Source organism: Mytilus galloprovincialis, chromosome 2 (genome assembly GCF_965363235.1).
Source record: "Mytilus galloprovincialis chromosome 2, xbMytGall1.hap1.1, whole genome shotgun sequence".
In the NCBI taxonomy this organism is placed as follows: Eukaryota; Metazoa; Mollusca; class Bivalvia; order Mytilida; family Mytilidae; genus Mytilus; species Mytilus galloprovincialis.
Window position 1 is genome coordinate 824,777 of NC_134839.1, and position 20,974 is coordinate 845,750.

Genomic DNA, 20,974 nt, shown 5'->3' on the forward strand with positions numbered 1-20,974 from the left:
CATGTTACTAGCCATGTGATGAAATATCACATGACATCAATAATAGAAAATGGCAGCGCCCATACAGCTTGTCGTTTTAGCTATAGTTTTTTCATCAGTGCAAACCATTGTTCAAGGACATGGTTATAATGTACAACCATACAAGGAGTCATACTTTGATCAATTTGTAGATCATTTTAATTTCCTTTCATTTGGTCAACAAACATTTAAACAGAGGGTTCTTACTCAAGGTATGTACATTGAAGTTATCCTACTTTCGCTTTCAGTTTGACAGTATTCATAGTTTATTTATTTACTTCATGGTACTGATTAAAATAATATAGATTACAGTTTTGTATTTTTACGTTTCGTAGCTTTCGGCATGTTCGTATTTTTACCACAAATTCTACGCTTGAGTACAGGAAATGCTGTGCACTGGGGATATAAAAAGGGCATGCCTGGACCTCAAGAAATAACGTTTGAACCCAACTAAGTTTCAAAGTAGTAGAAAAATAAATAACTGGATTTTGCTATTCCTTTTTATCCTTCCTTCAGAAGGATAATGAGAAAGACGTCTGAGAAGCTCCTCTCAGGTTATTTTATTTATTTCCGCATCAAGAGTCTATCAAGTGACACTCGGACTTGTTTGTTTATTATGTCATCCTGTGTCATCAGACGTGTAAAAGGCAATGCACATCAAAACCCCGGAAAATTTAAATTTTTGAAATAACATAATATATGAGTCATATATATCTAGGTCAAGCCATGTCTTAAAATTCTGTTAGATACACAGGTTAGTCTGTAGTCAGATACGGTTTTGTGGTAAAAACTGTTATTAAAACATGGTAATATTTATCAATTCCGTTTGATGAACCATTTCTTTGCTTTCGTAGATAAATGGTGGAAGAGAGGCTCTGGTCCAATATTTTTTTATACAGGAAATGAAGGACCAATTGATGAATTCTGGGCGAATACTGGATTTGTATTTGATATAGCACCAGAATTTGGTGCACTTGTTGTATTTGCAGAACATGTAAGTTCAGGTTTATAGTTTGGCTAATATTACACATATTATAGATGTAAAGGAGGGAGGACAAATATGTATAAACTTATTTTATAGCATTGTAAATTATACCCCAACACATTCCCTTATTACTATTAAAATCATTTGGTTTTTATTGGGTCACACTTTTGTAGGAAATAGCGGTTGTGTATTTATTTTCACATGTACCTCTAGGTCATGTGACAGTTTATTGCTCTAACCACGATAGAGACATTTGTCAATTTTGAATAACTTGTTTTTACCAGGTAATGTTACGTTATTTGTATCTTTGTGTTGCTGTCCTACTTCCACATAACTTGCACCTCTTTTTAATCTTTATCCGTATCATTATTTACAGAGATTTTATGGGAAGTCCATGCCATTTCCGAGTGACAATTTTAATTCCAAAAACGTAGGCTTATTAACTATAGAACAAGCTTTGGCTGACTATGCTGTATTATTAACATCGCTGAAGAAATCATTGAATGCCACAGGATGTCCGGTTATAGCGTTTGGTGGCAGGTAAGTCAGTTCATAATTCCGATACAAATCTTTACTATGCCAAACGTTTTCGTACAAAGAAAATAAAACCATCAAAATCCGGAAACGACAACCAAATTAACTCAAAGTGACTAACACTCTGACATGTATAGGTATTTGCAGGTTAATAGTTTGTACATTGCTAATAGGTTGAGTAAAATAAAGTATATTATCTGCTGTTGGACTGACTTACAGTGTAAAAGTTATTCATTCGTCCTGTTGTCAGTGACTCGGATTCTGTGTGAATCAAATGATATTTACTTAGTTTTGCCGGGTTGCATGAGGTTACAAAAACGTCTTATTTATATTGATGTCGAGCAGGAAAAGGTGGGTATTTATTTTATGTAATCAACCTTTTTCAACAATTTGAACCCAGAATTTTCTTAATGGAAGACTGCAGGTATATTGAAATTGTGCACCTGCTAGTATAGAATTGTTCGACGAGTTTTTTCCCCTAATTTTTCTAGATTTTAGAACTTTGTCATTATCCATCAAAAGGATGTTGAAAAATTAGCCGATGAACTAAAAAAAGAAGTACCTGTTTTGTGGTCAGTTTTAAAAGCAGCTTCAAACCGTAAAGAGGATAATGACAAATTGAATGATGTTAGAAAGTCAATAGCTGTGGCTATAATTCTTCACGCAAAATGCCAATCAATCAACTTTCTTCAACAAATCCCATGAATGTATCTTTACAAAAAGTATAACCTCAAGAAAAGAGGTTTTATAATTCTATCTTATTTAGGTTTGACTGTATCCTACAGTACTTTAAGTAAAAACCGTAAAAGGTTGAGTGAGGATACTTTACAAGAGATGGTCAACATTTCTGATAAGCTTCTTGGTAAGGAAACTAAAAATGATGAACTTCAAAAAGAAGAAGATAATAATGATTTTATGGAATATGAAAGGAATGTAGAAAGACCTAAATTCAGAGAGGTTGTGGAAGACCAATCAAAATTCATCTTTTTAGACAAACAAAGCCTTTATACTGAAGAAATAAATCCATTAAAGGCAATTGAAAAAGAGGCAATCGACATTAACGAAGAAAATGTATATACTCAAGATCATAACATGATTTCTACAGGAGCCAACTTAACATTTGACGAAAGTTTCAGCCATGCAGCAACCAATCATAACTGGTTGTTGCCTGAAGTAGGGAAAGGGCATTATCTAGAACCTAACAATGATAGCAGAGAAATTAAGCAAACACCAGAAGATATGGACAGTATGTTTACAGAAGCTGCAAAAGAATCTAAATTGAAAAGTAAAGATATAACCATTCATAAAGTTTACATTGCTTGCCCTGTGTCACAAAATGAACCTACTGATGAAGGACTTGGAGACATGATAAAACATGATAACATAGAATTTGATGAAGTTGATATTGATAAGACTGAAACCATACATCAAGATCCAAAAAATGATAATTGGGATCATGGTTATAGTTCATATTGTTAAACCATTATAATCATTAATCATTGAACATGTACATGTTGAAAAGTTAATAAACTAACTGCCTTTTTATCCATTGTTTTTTATTCTAATTATGGTTGGTGACCACTTGTTCAGTATTCATAAACAAATATTAAACATTCAGATATAGTTGCAAATGCACACATTTATTCTGAGTATAATTTTGTCTAATGGCAAATTAAGCCTTAACAAAGCTGTTTACTAATACTAATATCCATTACATCTCAAAAGAGATAACAAAAAACTATACATGTATTAAAAAAGGAAATGAGAGGTACATGCCAATGCATGTTAGTGTATTTTATTCAATATGCATACAAAAGCATTATTTTACAACAAACAAGTCTTTTGGGTAATACCTAATTTTGTGTAGTCTGCTGTTTACAAGGCACGGGCTGGACAATATATATCATCATTGTGTGTGTATTTTAATCGTCTGGCAGGTTTCCCCTCAACACCAGGTATGACAAATATCTCAAACATGACACATTCAGATCATCATACTTGTGGCAATAACAATAAAGGCAACAGTAGTATACCACTGTTCAAAAGTCATAAAACGATTGAGAGAAAACAAATCTGACTTACAAACTAAAACCAGGGGAAACGCATCATATATGAGGAAAACAACGAAACAATAGAAACACTGAAGTGCAAGAAAAAACAAACGGCAATGAAACACACAGTGTTTGCAAAACCCGATAATGGCACCATAAATGAGGAAATACCAGTATATTGAGGTCCCATCTACCTTTTTCAAAATTTTACCTTTTTGTTAAGAACTATGTCTTTGATAATTCACAGAAATATTGAAACCCTTAGTCTAATTGAGATTGTGCGTATTCCTTCCATTATGGAACTGTTTGAAGATTTCTCCTTCCTTTTTCCTTTTTTATTGTCGTTATATTAAAATATTTAAAGCAACGGTTGTTATCCACTGGTTGTTGGCTACAGACTGCGGCGGTTACAATGTGAATGTTATGTTCTTAATGGGTTATGAATTTATGTCAAGGAAGGGTTATTTCAAGACTTTCTTCGTCATGTATCTATAAATAAGATATACATGTTAAAATGCAAGACGTTACGTCTAAGATAGGCCATTCAGTAGGCGTGTACGATAGTTTCAATACATTTGACTTGAAATCCAAGAATAATTAGTCCTATAAGTACCTTAGACTATCAGATTCCATTATATTGAAGTTACATACACATTAAATAGTATCACGAGATGTCCTATATCAGTCGCTGAAGCAGGTGTTTTAATGTGGACAGCTAATAGGTTTTTACAATATTACGAAGATTCAGGTGTCTTTTATATATAGTGACTGTTAAATTCATAACGGTGACATGGTAAAGTATGAAATTGTCGTACACCGTGCTCTCTAGATATTGATAATTCTTTTTTTCTCTTATTACAGTTATGGAGGGATGCTGAGTGCATATATGAGGTATAAATATCCTGGTATTATAGCAGGCAGTATAGCTTCGAGTGCCCCTATTTATCTTCTAGATCCAAATTTTCCAAAGACATTCTTTTGGAAAACTGTAACAAAGGTGTGTATTTTTTCCTAATAATCTGTCTTTTTAATTTAGTCATCCTTAAAAATATCTTTAGGGTACACATCTTCATATTCATAACCGTCAAACCCTAGTTTTTTTCAATGGGACATTCAAGCGGAAGAACGGGTTTCAACATATCTACCACACTTATGAACACACACGCGCGACATGTTGTTTCTATTGATGATTAACTGTGTAATACTTTCCTTTACATTTCTTGTCGCAGCGAATTAATAAAACAAAATTTACATAACAGCATGTTTCTAGCTATCCATAAGATTTATGATGGTTATGAAAATTATTCAGTCTCTTCCCAAATTGTACGCGAACGATAAATGTCACCATTAAACGGCTATTGTCAGTATTGTGTGCTGTCTTCAACCGAAAGCTATATGGTAAAAGAGGGACGAAAGATACCAAAGGGACAGTCAAACTCATAAATCTAAAATAAACTGAAACTGTATATGTATATTTTTGATATACATTGCTGATTATCATTAGTTATTACTTAAGGGCCTTAATACTTACCCCTGTTCCTCACTTTCCTTTATATAAATAGTCTAATTTTACCTGATTATAAAGGGCATGGACCAAGGTAAACGTTATCTCAGATAAACATATTATACTTACGCTTTCAAATATTTGGATTAAGTGTTTTTGATGTAGTTTAAATCTTGGAAATCACAACTAAATCATGATAATACATTGATTCATATTTTAGGACTTCAACGATGCATCTTCCAAATGTGAAGGAAAAGTAAGAGATGCATTCAGTATAATTAATGAAACAGCTGCAAAAGGAGGTACGTCTTCACAATTAAAATATGGTGTGTTGTCTTCACAATGCTTTCACAACTGCTCAATGAAAATTCTTTTCTGACTACTGAACAGCGGTATACTATTATTGCCTTTACATTTTGTATTTACAAAACTGATTACATGAGAGGTCAATACTAGTCATTTTAAAAGTTTCCCTGACATTAGCTTACTATTCCATAAGTTTAATGTATAAGATGAAGATTCAGTAATTTTATTAGGGAACATAAAGTGTAGGTCGTTCTTGTATTTATCATATGTAGATTCAAAACAAAGGCAAAAGATACCACAAAGAAATTCAATCTCATAAGTTGAAAACAAACTGACAACCCCATGGCAAAAATAACCAATAACTATGTTAAGGGAACATGCATGGTAGATTATTTTTGAGTTTCTAAAATTTAGATCTAATGAATAACTTAGTGAGGAAACATGCAGTGTAGGTCATTCTTGATTTCAATAAAATGTTTGATCACTATCCGCTAAAACGAGCGCCATGTATATGGACCTGGATCAACTTACTCATCCTGAGCACACGAGATCACTTCCGGTAAATATTTTTTTGGGGAGGAGGGGCTTGTGTTGTGTTGCATAGTCTTTAGTGTTGTATGCTGTTGTTCGTCTCTTAGTCGTTTTTCGTGTTTTATTGTCATGGCATTGTTGTTATGTGTTCGGCTTGTGAGGTTAAATACTGGTATGTGTTTAATTACATCTATGAATATGTCCTGTTCTATAGCATTTATTAAACAAATTTAATATAAAACATCGATCTTCTAACTAAATATAAAGGCGCAAAAACTATGAATTTATATGTGTTCTGTGAGTTTTGTAGTGTAACATAGCTGACAAATGATTGTATTATATATTATAATTTTAGCCGTCATATTTTTTAACACATAATTATTAATCAAACACAGTATAAACCATACATTGTATATTTTTTTTGTAGATTTCAGTACAATATCTTCCAAGTTCCATCTGTGTAATAAACTGACAGATTTAGTGCAATATCGCCATTTGTTACTATGGATACGTAATGCTTTTGGGTCATTGTCAATGATGGACTATCCTTATCCAACAGACTTCTTAGCAAATCTACCTGCATATCCAGTTAAGGTAATGATTCCATTATATAAGCCTAAATCGGATCTTGAGAATAAAGTCTAAATTCTGATGGCATGAAAATCTGAAACTGCTAGAATTCATTTTTTGTAAATAGTTTTGTTTCTTCAAAATTGTTAGTTCGTTTGAAAATGTTTCGCTGAATCAATATTTTTTATAATATTAAAGCTATATTAGTAGAGTTTAGGGGACACATAAAAACAAAATCAGACAGCACAAGTTTTAATGGCAGAACTTAAAGAATGAAACGGCATTATTTGATTCAAATACATTAAGTGTTATTAGATCAAGAAAATTACTTAATAGATTACCTCATGTATCTTATTTTATTTTAGAAAAGATGCATCTTTGCATGTTGTGTCGACTAATATATCATTTGTTTTTGCGTTTCTCTGTGATGAATGTTCTTGTGTGTTTGTACTGTATTTCTGTCACATAGTGTTGTATTTTTAGCGATATGTTTGTAACATTGTTATAAAGCGAGAGGTGTGGCAATCCATAACTAGGTGCAACCCCTCATGTTTTCTTAAAATGTCCTGTACTAAGTCAGAAACATGGCAGTTATACACATACCTTGTTCCCATGTATGTTGGCGTTTGTTTTTGTTGCACTTCAGTGTTGTGTTCCTGTTGTTTCTTTGCTTTCCTCTTATAGTTGATGTGTTTCCCTCGATTTTAGTTTGTAACCTGGATTTGTTATCTCTCAATCGATTTATGACTCTTAAACACCGACATACTACTATTATGGTAATTGATTAATGTTTTGAAAATAAAGAGCATTGCGAAAATGAATGTAATGACATACAGGAAGTCCCTCTCTGTTGGGCTATTTTTGTACGACTGCAAAAAAAAAATTGGGGATCGTATAATGATATGATGTCGTCGTTGTCTGCGTCGTCGTTGTCGTCGTCCGAAGACACACTTGGTTTCAAGACAATAACTTTAGTTTACGTCAATGGATCTCTTCAAAATTTGTTAAGAAGGTTCAATACCACAAAAGGAAGGTTAGAATTGATTTTGGGGATACTGGTTCCAACAGTTTAGGGAAAAGGTGCCCAAAAGGGGTCCAAAACAAGCATTTTTTTACCTTCAGGATGATAACTTGTATATAAGTATTTCAATTGCTCTTAATTTGTACCACAATGTTTAATACTTCAAGTAGAAGGTTTGGATTGATTTTGGGTTTATGGTGCCAACAGTTTAATAATTAAGAGCCAACACAGGGCTAAAAACAAGCATTTTTGTAAGTTTCTGGACAATAATTTGTGTGTACGTGTATGGATCTCTCTGACATTGTACCATAAAGTTCTATACCACAAAAGGAAGGCTAGGATTAAGTTTGGGGGTTATTGCCCCTTACATGCAGGAATTGGGGTAAAAAAAGGGCCAAAAACAAGCATTATTTTAGTTTCCAGACAATAACTTGTGTTTAAGTGTGTGGATCACTCTGATTTGTACTGCAAAGCTTCAAACTACAAAGGAAAGGCTGGGATTGAGTGTTGGGATAATTGGTACAAGGATGGATTCAAAAAGTCTTGGGAGTGGGGATCCAATATTTTAAGGGGTTCATTTTTTTCAAAATGTTTGAAAAGTTTCAAGAAGAAATCTTTATTTGCACCGTATTGCGCAATAGATTTGTCAGATCCTGACATTTGTGTTGTGTCAGAAACCTATACTGTTCAGGATTCAACCTCTGTGGTCGTATCAGGCTGCGCTCATCGAAGCATTTTTTTTCGAAATAATTTCACCAATGGTCGAGTAGAGCAGACAATATGAAATAAATCATATAATTTTGGTTTAAAAGACATTCCTGTAGATTAACTGTTTATAAAATTATTTACACCACAATTTTTTACCAGTAGGTACAGATGACCGTTGTCACGGTTTGTCACATCTTTGTTTTATAATTTTTGGTTTTAAAAGCTTTTTGACTACGTACTTGGTTTTGTTTCTAACTGTTTTGAATTTAGTGGGACTAAACTAATGAAAGCAGTAGTTTTTCTGGTGTTCAAAAATTGAAAACAACACGTATAATAATTCCATGTGTCCGAAGCGCTTTTTTGGATTTTACCTTCATCAGGAACGCTTAAAGCCAAACATTTCAAATCTCAAAGAAGGTACTAATCGGGTTAGAAATATAAAAAAAATAAGGGAATCACATGAACTCCATAAGAAGTGAGACAGGGTGCGTCGACAAAGTCAGTGTTACTTCCTATATTTGCTTGTAATAGACTGAACACGCATCTGACATACATAATTTATATAAGCGTGGTATATTTGGTGTTTTAAAATCACTATTCTATAAAGAGATATGAATGACTATTGTACATCAATCACAAGTAGAACTACTCTAGATATTTCTTAGTCGTGATTTCAAGTATCTGATGTGATACATTGAAAATATTAAACTTATCAGAGCTTTAAGTTTGTTAAGTTGTTACATTTAATTTGTCAAAGCACATTATATTGAATAATAATACATGTACAACTGGACTGCAACTATTTTTGGTGATAAACACGAAAACATGATTATGTCTTTGAATTCGGTGGTTACAATAGCAGTGGTCAGTATAGATAACCCTGTCCTAATAAGAATTTTTGATAAGTTTAGAGAAACTTTCTGAGGTAATATATTACAAATTCAGTTATGCTGGTCGATTTTAGTCAGATGATGACTTACTGTTACAAAATGATAGAAATTATTATAAATTAAGGAATGTATCTCCCTCATGCAAAGCTCTGATTCCTTTCACGGATTTGGCTATACTTTTTGGACCTTTTGGGTTATAGCTCTTCATCTTATATATAAGCTTTGGATTTCAAATATTTTGGCCACGAGCATCACTGAAGAGATATGTATTGTCGAAATGCGCATCTAGTGCAAGAAAATATGTACCGTTAATTTTATTACTGCAAATAATGCCACTTAAAGTTAGATTGTCTAACAATTGAAAAATAACCAATTAATAGTGATAAGAAGTTTTGATATTTAAACAATTTACACATTTTCACTGGATTTATGTCGTCTCATTAATCGTGGTAATTTTAAAAAACATCCAATCTTTTGTTGATATATTTAAAGTTGAAAATATTGTTGTATAGCTACCTCTTTATATATTTCTTTTAAATACAAATGTAGTATGATATGCTACGACCTCCTACGAATCCATAGCCTGATTAAATGCCTTAAGTGTCAATATTTGAAATTTCTAAAACTGTAAGACTTTCGTCAATTGTCATAGGTTCGAACAACTAAAGTAGAATGTTTTCAAGACTAAGAGATAGAGTAACAGGTTATGCAATTACTGTATCCTCTATCATTGAATGACAAAAGTTACAGAGTTCCAAAAATGAGTTTCCTTGAGGAAATAAATCAAATATGTAACAAATAGTTGATACTGTCTTAAACGTGTGTGAGCTCCCTGTGCTAAATTTTGATATGATAAATGTGATCGTGACACAATCTATATACTGGCTGTGGTTCAAAATGGACAGTAGGACAGAAGGCGGTGAGATGGTTCCATTTGAATGATATATCTACAGCTACGGGATAATTTACTTGTTATACATATAAATATTTAAATAAACTTTAATTTCTATAAACATATTTTTCTGAAATACTACCAGAGGTTTAAAAGTAATATCACAAACATACTGAACTCCGATGAAATTCAAAACGGAAAGTTCCTAATCAAATGGCAAAATCAATAGCTCAAACGTATGAACAAGAATTGTCATATTCCTTACTTGGAACATGCGTTTTCTTAAGTAGAAAATGGTTGATCAAAAGATCTCGCTGTTAAATACACAAACTATTTGGGTGTAAATAGAATAGCCGTAATCATTCAAATTTAAGTTTTCATCTTTAATAGTTTTAATCTCAATTTATATGTTCGATTATATAAAAAGATTTACTTGCAAACAGGTAAACTGGCTTGAAGGGCAATATTCTATATTTTCTTTTGTAATCAATGCTGGTAATTTTAAAATATTGATTTCTTGTGATAATAACTTTTCTCATTTTGTAGGAGGCATGTAGTTATTTGATGGAAGAAGAGGATTCCGTTGTAGGACTTTCCAAGGCTGCAGGTATGAAGACATAAAGGCAACAGTAGTATACTGGTGTTCAATAGTCATAACTATATGAAGCAAAAACAAAACAATATAACAAATGAAACCGAAAAAAACACATCAACGATCAGGGAAAACTACGGAACAACAGAAATACTTAACTACAATATTACAAAAATATAAAATGAGATTAATACTACAATATAAAACATACTGCAATCCAAAAGCTAGCATTTTTTATGTTGAATTAATACAGCAAATCAAATGATCAGGAACCTTAAGAAATTCTAACATAATTGCTTTTATAATACGTTTATATTGAACTGTATTGACATACAGAACATTAAATATCATACATACAACTTTGATCGATATTTAATCGACCAAACAATAGATTGCATTATCTGGTTGATGACAGATAGATTGTTTATCACAGTGCATTTGTAAATTAAGGATTTGTAAGATAATTGAAATTTAAAGAGTTATGTAAAATCTCTAATTTTATTAGTGAATTAGTAAAAACCTTGAATTCAACTAGCAGTTTTACAAAATCACTGAAATAATAAATAAGTTTTTGTCCAGATCAACTAAATGAATTTGGGGGAATTTGGAAAACGGGTTATAAATTGTTACTACTCAATATATTACAGGTTTGTTTTACAATGGTACAAACGGGTCTCTGAAATGTTTCGATATATTTTCGGAGTATATAGAATGTGCTGATCCGACTGGGTGTGGCACTGGAGATGCTGGGGCGGCGTGGGATTATCAAGTATGTGTATAACATGTTACGTTTTTCTTACGCATGATCCTCAATGTTCTTCAATTTCGTGCTTAATTTGGCCGTTTAAACTTTTGATACGAGCGTCACTGATGAGTCTTTTGTAGACGAAATACGCGTCTGGCGCAAATACAAAATTTCAATCATGAATGGTATCTATGCTGAGTTTATTTTCATATATATACATGATATTGAGATCTCACAAACATGTTTAACCCCACCGCTTTTTTGCGCCTGTCCCAAGTCAGAAGCCTCTGGCCTTTGTTAGTCTTATATTATTTTAACTTTTAGTTTCTTGTGTACAATTTGGAATTTAGTATGGCGTTCATTATCACTGAACTAGTATATATTTGTTTAAGGGCCAGCTGAAGGACGCCTCCGGGTGCGAAAAATTCTCGTTGCATTGAAAACCTGTTGGTGACCTTCTGCTGTTGTCTGCTCTATGGTCGGGTTGTTGTCTCTTTGGCACATTCCCCATTTCTATTCTCAATTTTATGATATAGTTTACCTGTCATATAAGTCGACCGAACATTATTGAGAAATGAAATAAAAGTACTTTAAAAAAACTCATTATTACAGTAGAAAGTTGAAGAAAGCCAACAACTTCTTTTCACTTTTGATCATAACAAAACGTATAATTCATTCATGTGTACAAAGTGGGATTTGAGCTACACATCAACCACAATAAAAACACCACAAAGCCGTGACGTCAAATTGTCAAATTATGTTATTCATCAAGTGTCATTTTTAAAGTTAAAGTTACCTTTGCAATATGATACTGCTCTATGATGCGATAAACATAAACGAGTTGTGTATATTGTGTGTGTATATGATATTATGAAGTGGACATAAGAGTTTGTGTGACGTGTCCTGTTGATGGAACAAGTTCTACATCAGTCAAATTCTCAAAAAAATGGTTTGCAAACAATTTATCAGAGATCGCTATCAATTCGAAATTCCCTTATTGACACAAATGATTAATACAACTACAAACGACGCTTCAAAAGAGGGACAAAAGATACCAAAGGGACAGTCAAACTCATAAATCTAACACCGTCATGGCTAAAAATGAAAAAGACAAACAAACAACAGCACACATGACACAACATAGAAAACTAAAGAATAAACAACACGAACCTCACCAAAAAACTAGAGGTGATCTCAGGTGCTCCGGAAGGGTAAGCAGGTCCTGCTCCACATGTGGCACCCATCGTTTGCTTATGTGACAACAAATCCGGTAAATAGTCTTAATTCGGTAGGTCACATTCATGAAAGGGAAGGGGATTGTAGTTACGACGAAAGGAACATATCCGATATCATTTGTGAAACGGTTATTCCATAACGGTCAACCAACTCGTGATGGCGTTCGTAAAATTTACGAAGGGATGATTTCAACTTCACCATTTGGAACTCTAGGTTTAATAGCTACCTTGTGAGCAGCAACCCTCTATCAAGAAAATCATCATAAGAAATGCAAGCACGGGAATATCGTATCAATTGGGAGATATATACCTAGTATGCAGGTGCTGCTGGAATGTTGCTACTTAGAAATGGAAAGTTCACAATTGGAAAGCTGAAATCATCTCTTTTGTCGTAACGTTTTGTTTTCAACCGACCCTCATTGTCAATTTCTAGATGTAAGTCAAGATATTAGGCCGACGTAACTGTATCTGTTGTATCCTTTATCTCTAGCTCGATGGGATAGATGCATTCCACATAGTCACCAAATTTTAAATTATTTAGTGAAAGAACATCATCTATATAGCGGAAAGTAGATTTAAAGGATATTGCTAACTTCTTATCTTTCTTCCTAAGAAGATCCTGCATGAAGTCAGCCTCATAATAATAAAGAAAAAAGTCGACAAGTAGAGGGACACAGTATGTTCCGATTGGAATGCCGACAGTCTGTTGAAAAACACGTCCTCCGAACGTAACAAATATGTTGTCAATCAAGAAATCAATCATCTTGATAATATCAGTTTCAGAGAATTTGTTGTTTGAATCAGAGTGTTCCTTTAAAAAATAGGATTTATCTCTCCCTAAGACAAGATACTTGTATCTACGTTGGCCATTCTTTTTATGAAACAAAATATGACTGGTCACATAGGTAATTGTATATTGTTATATTTGATGATTTATGTCATGAAAATCGTAACTAATTGCTTAAACATAAAAAAATACTTTCATCTTCAAATGTGTGGCTTTGAAGTGACTTTAATTTTTTGGAATTTTGGATTGATGCTCTTCAACTTTGTACTTGTTTGGCTTTATAAATATTTTGATATGAGCGACACTGATGAGTCTTATGCAGACGAAACGCGCGTCTGGCGTACTAAATTATAATCCTGGTACTTTTTATAAACTTTTTAAATAACAATCATATGAACAAACAATTCTAAAATCTAATCCCTAGAAATAACACCATCAGTGTAACAAATATTATACATAACATCTTGCTTCCTTTACAAAATACACGATGCCATAAAGTTAAAACTAAATTGATTATAAAAATTTGTACAGTAAGGTTTTACATAAAACATGTCAGAATTGTTTGTACTGTCCTCCGTTTGGAAAATGCTATGGTTCCCTTAAATCCTGCATTCGCGTCTTCAAAATACATTTATTATTAAATGTATTTGGTGAATAATAGCGATGCAATACACACAATGCGATCTGGTACAATAAAATTGGGTTGAGATGAAGACCAAGAAAATAGATACATAAACTATAAAGTTTAGCTTATAATTGTTTTACTCAATTTGATGGTAAAAGGTATGGTAGGAATTAATCCACTGCATTAACACAAGACATAGAAATCTATTTCACAGTTTAACAGGATAAAACGTTGTATTCCTTACCTAGGGAGGTCTCATCCTGGATGACTCGTATCTTAATTTGTGAAAACAGTCTTGTCAGAACAAGATGTAATGATATACTATATATGCTTACACTACATGCTGTTAGACTTCCACAAAGAACATATTTTTACATACAACGATATACTTTATATGCTTAGAGGGGCTTTGTTCATTGTTGAAGGCCGTACGGTGATATATAGCTGTTAATTTCTGTGTCCTTTTGCTCTCTTGTGGAGTGTCTCATTGGCAATCATGCCACATATTTTTTTTTATATTTACACTACATGTTGTGTTTTTTTAAAGGCTTGTACCGAGGTTAGACTTCCACAAGGAACAGATGGTACAACAGATATGTTTCCAGTTCTTCCGTTCACAGACGAAATAAGACAAAAATATTGTTTTAAACGTTGGGGCGTGGTACCTAGAGATTCATGGGGGAAAGTACAGCTGATAAATTTAGGTAGCTATAGATAGGTAGTTGTACCACTGTGACAAACTGACATGATATGATGTCATAAGTTGTGTCAAATTTTAAACTTGGTCATACCTTGCAAGTGGGATTTATTTTGCCTATGAAATTACATTTTCTGATCAAAAGCTACATGACATATAGGATTATTGACTTCCCCTGTTATGAGTTTTAATTATTTTCTCTTAGATTATATAATAAATAGGATATTACAAATACGAATTGTGAACACAAAGTATTTTAACTCTGAAGGTACCAGTCTTGTATTACAACTCCAGTTTCAGGTGCATTTCAAAACATTGAGGGAAAATAGTGCATTTTATTCTGAATTTTTTTCTGAACTCATTTTTTTCTGTTTGATTATAGGTTTATGCTGAATTGAAACATATATATAGACTTTTAAAAATATTGCATCTTTTGGGGGATATCAATCCAGGAAAGTGGAAAGATATCATGTTTACTGGAAGTGGTGCGGCCTAGTAAAAACAGCAAACAAAAAGTAGAAAAAAATGTTTTGACTTCAGGATTACGTAACTTTTTATTCTTCGTGGCATGACCCACTTTTTTTTTGGATTAAATCACAATTTCACATTAGTACATACATGATATGAACATGATTATTTTTTTCTATGTAGCATTTTTGTCGAGCCTGCAACTTTTGTTGCAGAAAGCTCGACATAGGGATAGTGATCCGGCGGCGGCGGCGGCGGCGGCGGTGTTAGCTCACTTCTTAAAAGCTATATATTTTAGAAGGTGGAAGACCTGGATGCTTCATATTTTGTATATAGATGCCTCATGTTACGAAGTTTCCGTCAGTCACATGTCCATTGTCCTTGACCTCATTTTCATAGTTCAGTGACTACTTGAAAAAAAAGTTCAGATTTTTTGTAATGTTAAATTCTCTCTTACTGTAAGTAATAGGATAACTATATTTAGTATGTGCGTACCTTGCAAGGTCCTCATGCCCGTCAGACAGTTTTCACTTGACCTCGACCTCATTTCATGGATCAGTGAACAAGGTTAAGTTTTGGTGGTCAAATCCATATCTCAGATACTATAAGCAAAAGGTCTAGTATATTCGGTGTATGGAAGGACAGTAAGGTGTACATGTCCAACTGGCAGGTGTCATCTGACCTTGACATCATTTTCATGGTTCAGTGGTTATAGTTAAGTTTTTGTGTTTTGGTCTGTTTTTCTCATACTTTATGTAATAGGTTTACTATATTTGTTGTATGGAATGATTGTAAGGTGTACATGTCTAGCGGGCAGATGTCATCTGACCTTGGCCTCATTTTCATGGTTCAGTGGTTATAGTTAAGTTTTTGTGTTTTGGTCTGTTTTTCTCATACTTTATGCAATAGGTTTACTATATTTGTTGTATGGAATCATTGTAAGGTGTACATGTCTAGCGGGCAGATGTCATCTGACCTTGACCTCAGTTTCATGGTTCAGTGGTCAAAGTTAAATTTTTGAGTTTTGGTCTTTTTATCTAATACTATATGTCATAGGTCAACTATATTTGGTATAGGGAAATATTTTATGATCTATATGTCAGTCGTGCAGGTTTTATTTGACCTTGACCTGGTTTTTATGGTTCATTGCACAGTGTTAAGTTTTTGTGTTTTGGTCTATTTTCGTAAACTATAAGCAATAGGTCAACTATATTTGTTGTATGGAAGCATTGTTAGCTGTACATGTCTGCCTGGCATATGGTTCAACTGACCTTGACCTCATTTTTATGGTTCATGTTAAGTTTATGTGACAGTCATAATAAAGCTTTATATTTAGGAGTATCAACATAATATCAATGATTAGTAAAGAAGGCGAGACATTTCAGTGTGTGCACTCTTGTTTATTATTTTTATTTTCAAAGATCGGCTGTTTTGCATGTAAGCCTATGGAGCAGTCAATTACAAGACTGCAACCTGAAGTAAAATTTAAAAAAAACATGACCCCATAACATTAGTGTCAAATGTCATCTCAGTACAATTTGTTTCCTTGGTATCTATCTTAAAAATCAGCATAAATGCAGGAATAACTGTAAAAATATCTCATGCGAAGTTTTGCTTAATGGAGTATTAAAAATTAAGTAAAAGAATTATAGAAAATCTCTCAAGTTATTTTTCTTTCATCTTAAAGAAACAATAGATTTCGCACAGTCGTAAAAAATGTCAACTGTATCAAAACAATATTGAAGATGACTAATGTTGCTAATGTCAATAAAACGGCATGTTAGACATATTTAGCATTATGAAAAAAAATTAGATATAGCACATTGATTTAAATGTCATATTACAAACGACCCACATTAACAAATTTCTTAGAACTTTGAATACAATCTTTAGTGTTATTAATTAATTGTACATCTTTTTTTTTATTATATCCCTCATGATTTCAGCGTTTGAAGAATTGGTCAACATATTTTACTGATATGAATTTGATTTAAAATGAACAAGGTGTTTTGTCTAGTTTTGACAGTTCAAACATTTCCCTAAAACCTAGTAGTACCACAGTATATGGTAAAATAATGAATGATTGAATTACAAAAAAAGCGTAAAATGAAAAAAATATGAACAAATATGATGCTCCAGGCATTTGCATGTATTTATTTATATTTTTCTGACACGTTTTTCCTTTTATAGATCTGAAAGGTGCTAGTAACATAGTATTTGCTAATGGCAACTTGGATCCATGGATGGGAGGAGGGGTAAGTTCGGATTTGATTTATGTGTTTTAATGCCACTTCGAAGCACCGCTTTTTGGTTATTTTGTGCCGGCCAGTTTTTATTGGTAGGAAGCCGGAGTGCCCGGAGAAAACCACCGACCTTCGATAGGAAAACTGACAATCCTAGTCAATAAAGATTTGAGTGCACCAGCACGTGCGGGTTAGAACTCACAACCTTAGTGTTGACTGACTAGTGATTATTTAGACAATTTGACCATCGAGGCCCCTGGCGAGTTCGGAAGCGTATTAAGAGCAGTGATAAAAAAATATTCGGATGTACTTTACCGGTAACCTATCATAAAATGTAAGCTTTCATATGAGGGCTTATACTCAGATAGGATATGTTGTTTTTAAGACTTGGAAAACATATGCATGTATATTGAGTGTAAATTTGTGAAACTCAACCGACTGATACATTAGACAAACAGTTATTGTTTGGGTCTTCAATTTATTTAGTAAATGTTTTGAGACAGATTATTTCATGTTGGACACACAGTATACTTCATAATTGAAAATACCATTTTAAATCATTATTGGTATTAATATTATACTGTGTAACATTTTCACCGTGTATCATCTTACAGCGGATATAGGTACTAACCAAGTCTGCATGATCGATTTGAACTGACACGTTAACGAAAATCTTTATTTTGTTTTATCAACATTCAGTGTACATTTCTCAACATCTGAAATTCCTGCTCAAAAATATTTTTTGCATCGATTTTTTCCTATTTATAAGACAACTTTTATATTCTAATAAGAACAATTAACTATTAAATGCGCAAATAGTAGTGAATGACTACACCAACTTTTAATTTCGATACAATTGTCGAGACATTTACATGTTTTACCTGAAAGAAAGCTAATACAGGGCAAAACTAATAGTTACCAATCATAAACCTACCTGTGATTACTCATTCCTTGAATTTTTTTGGGCAATAAAGGAAAATTTAGTTTTTGTGTACGGTGTGCAATTTTACCATGTACCGTACAGAAGGATTTAAGTGGTCAGCTAAACACCGTACACAATGCTTCTTTTCGGAATAAAATATCGAAAAAAGAATATAGAATTATCTCGGATGGACAAGTATTTGCACATGTTTTTATTAATCGTTCTTGTTTTGGGAAAAATAATGAGACATTTCTTATCATCAACCTACGACCAAATCATTTCTTTAAACAACAATTATGTTTAGATTGAGGTACACATTGATTTTATGTGAACAAAACAAAGATTTTTGTTACCGTGTGAGGTCAAAATCGATCACCCCCGCTTGGTTTGTACCTATATCCGGTGTACTGATGATACACGGTGATTTTAAAATGCACATAAAAGCCGTCAGGTCTTATAACTATTTTATTTTTTTAATGCTCCAATACGTTTTATATAATTTTATAGCTTTTATCGACTAGCGATTTTTTATATGTATGATCTGGCCTTTCGCATATTGATTTACAGATCTCCCCTCAAACATAACACGTGTATATGTGTTCCTGTGCATGGGTGTGTTCCCAACGCAAACACTTCTCAACAAGTTGATAAGTAAGAAAGTCGAAAATACACACTACAAATGTGTACAGTCATCATCACAAATTCATTGACCTTTACAAGTTGTTTGTGTCTCAAAGTGCAGTCGACATGTTAGTGGACCTTGATTTGATGTCACATGAATAGACAACTTATAGGAACACTTATCGAGTGTTTTCAATTGCCTTGTGTGACATGAAATCACATGGTAATGGTTAACATTCATTAATAGTGTGCCCATGTGATTCAAAACATTCAGATAAAGTGTTAAACCGCAATAGACTTCCTGACATTGTTATATATAATAATGCTGATAATAATACTACTACAATGTATATACTAATAATAATAATTTAATAATACAGGTATACAAATGATCTTTTACTATTGTATGGCAGGTGCTGTCGACCTCAAACCCAGGAATAAAAGTTATATTGATTGAAGGTGGAGCTCACCATTTAGATTTAAGGTACGTTATTTTGATCATATTTGACCTGAAAATACGTTATTCCAAAAGCATGAAATATTGGATTCTTATTTTGAGGCAAAGAATCATAAATCACGAGCACCTAGAATTAAGAATAACATGATTGTGTACAAAACGTAGCTTTTATAACATTCGACTAATGCTTTAGATATCTGAAATTTCAGTAGATTCTTTCAAAACGGTAAAATCAATTAATTTGTCATTTACAGTATTATTATTCTTTGACGTGTTTATTTTAAACGTTCAGTGTACTAATTAAGCTCAGCATAGATACCAGTATTGAAATTTTATTTTTGTGCCAAACGCGTGTTTTGTCTACAAAAGTCTGATCAGTGACTAATAAACTCATCATAGATACCAGGATTTAATTTTTTATCCACGCCAGACCCACGTTCTGTCTATAAAATACTCATTAGTGACGTTCGAATCCAAAAAAGTCAAAAAGCCAAACAAAGCACGAAGTTGAGGAGCATTGATGACCAAAATTCCAAAATGTTTGCCAAATTCATCTTAAGTAATCTATTCCTGAGGTAGAAAAGCCTTAGTATTTAAAATAAAAAAAAATATATATAAAAAGTTAATTCGTAAATATAACCATTCGTGTCAGCGCAGTAGTGCTGACTACTGGGTTAGTGATACCCTCGGGAAACCAAAACTCCACATGTATGTTCAGGTATGTTTGAAAATGTATTTTTTAGTATTTTAACCATCCTTATGTATACTTATTTTTCATAACCTCAGAAGTGCCAATCCCATGGACCCAGCAAGTGTTAAACAAGCACGTGTAGTGCAAAAACAACAAATACAACAATGGATAAATCAGTGGAGACAGAACATCTAACGCATATATGTAAACAAACATGAGAGTCATGATGACACATGGTGCTAATAAAACCTCCGAAGATATAGCTCAATTATAGAACAGTTAACCTGTTATATTTTATTTCATTTGGCATTTATCATTGATCTCAATATGTTATCATTTTTTTTTTAAAATAAAAGTTATAACTTAAAAATCCGACATTTTACTGTAAACATTGAAATCTCTGTTTTTATTTATTCAGGAAACAAGTTGTGAAGTTGATACTAAAATGTGTGCTTTGATTTATCCCTAGATTATAGTCTAAAGTCCTTTTTATTTCTATAAATCTTCAAACATAAATTTATAAAAAAAGAAGTTTTTAGAGGAAATATAAAAAAATGAGAAGATGAGGTATGATTGTCATTGAGGTAACTCTCGACTAGAAACAAAACGACAAAGAAATGAACAATAATAGGTCACCGTACGGCCTTTAAAAATGGGTAGAATCCATAACGCATAGTCAACGATATAAGGTCCAAAAACGACAAATGTGAACAATTCAGAAGGGAAAACCAACGCCTTGACTTATGTACAAAATAATAATCAAAATACAAATAGAATATACAGCAACAAATGACATTCACTGAATTACTTGGGACAGGCACCTACAGAATGGGTCTGTTTGTTTTGTTCACGCATCGTTGACAATATAATGGAATTTGATG

The 20,974-nt window shown here is 32.9% G+C and overlaps 1 protein-coding gene across 1 annotated transcript; it reads left to right on the plus strand.

The window, feature by feature from the left end:
- Window positions 1–24: 24 nt before the first annotated feature.
- Window positions 25–20,436, plus strand: LOC143062637 (dipeptidyl peptidase 2-like). The gene is made up of 12 exons (XM_076234317.1): window positions 25–230; window positions 873–1,012; window positions 1,380–1,543; window positions 4,450–4,585; window positions 5,313–5,394; window positions 6,357–6,523; window positions 10,557–10,617; window positions 11,250–11,371; window positions 14,542–14,698; window positions 17,350–17,414; window positions 19,359–19,429; window positions 20,189–20,436. Exons 1-12 carry the CDS (start codon window positions 50–52, stop codon window positions 20,286–20,288), a joined length of 1,446 nt encoding a protein of 481 aa, XP_076090432.1. The 5' UTR covers window positions 25–49; the 3' UTR covers window positions 20,289–20,436.
- Window positions 20,437–20,974: the final 538 nt, after the last annotated feature.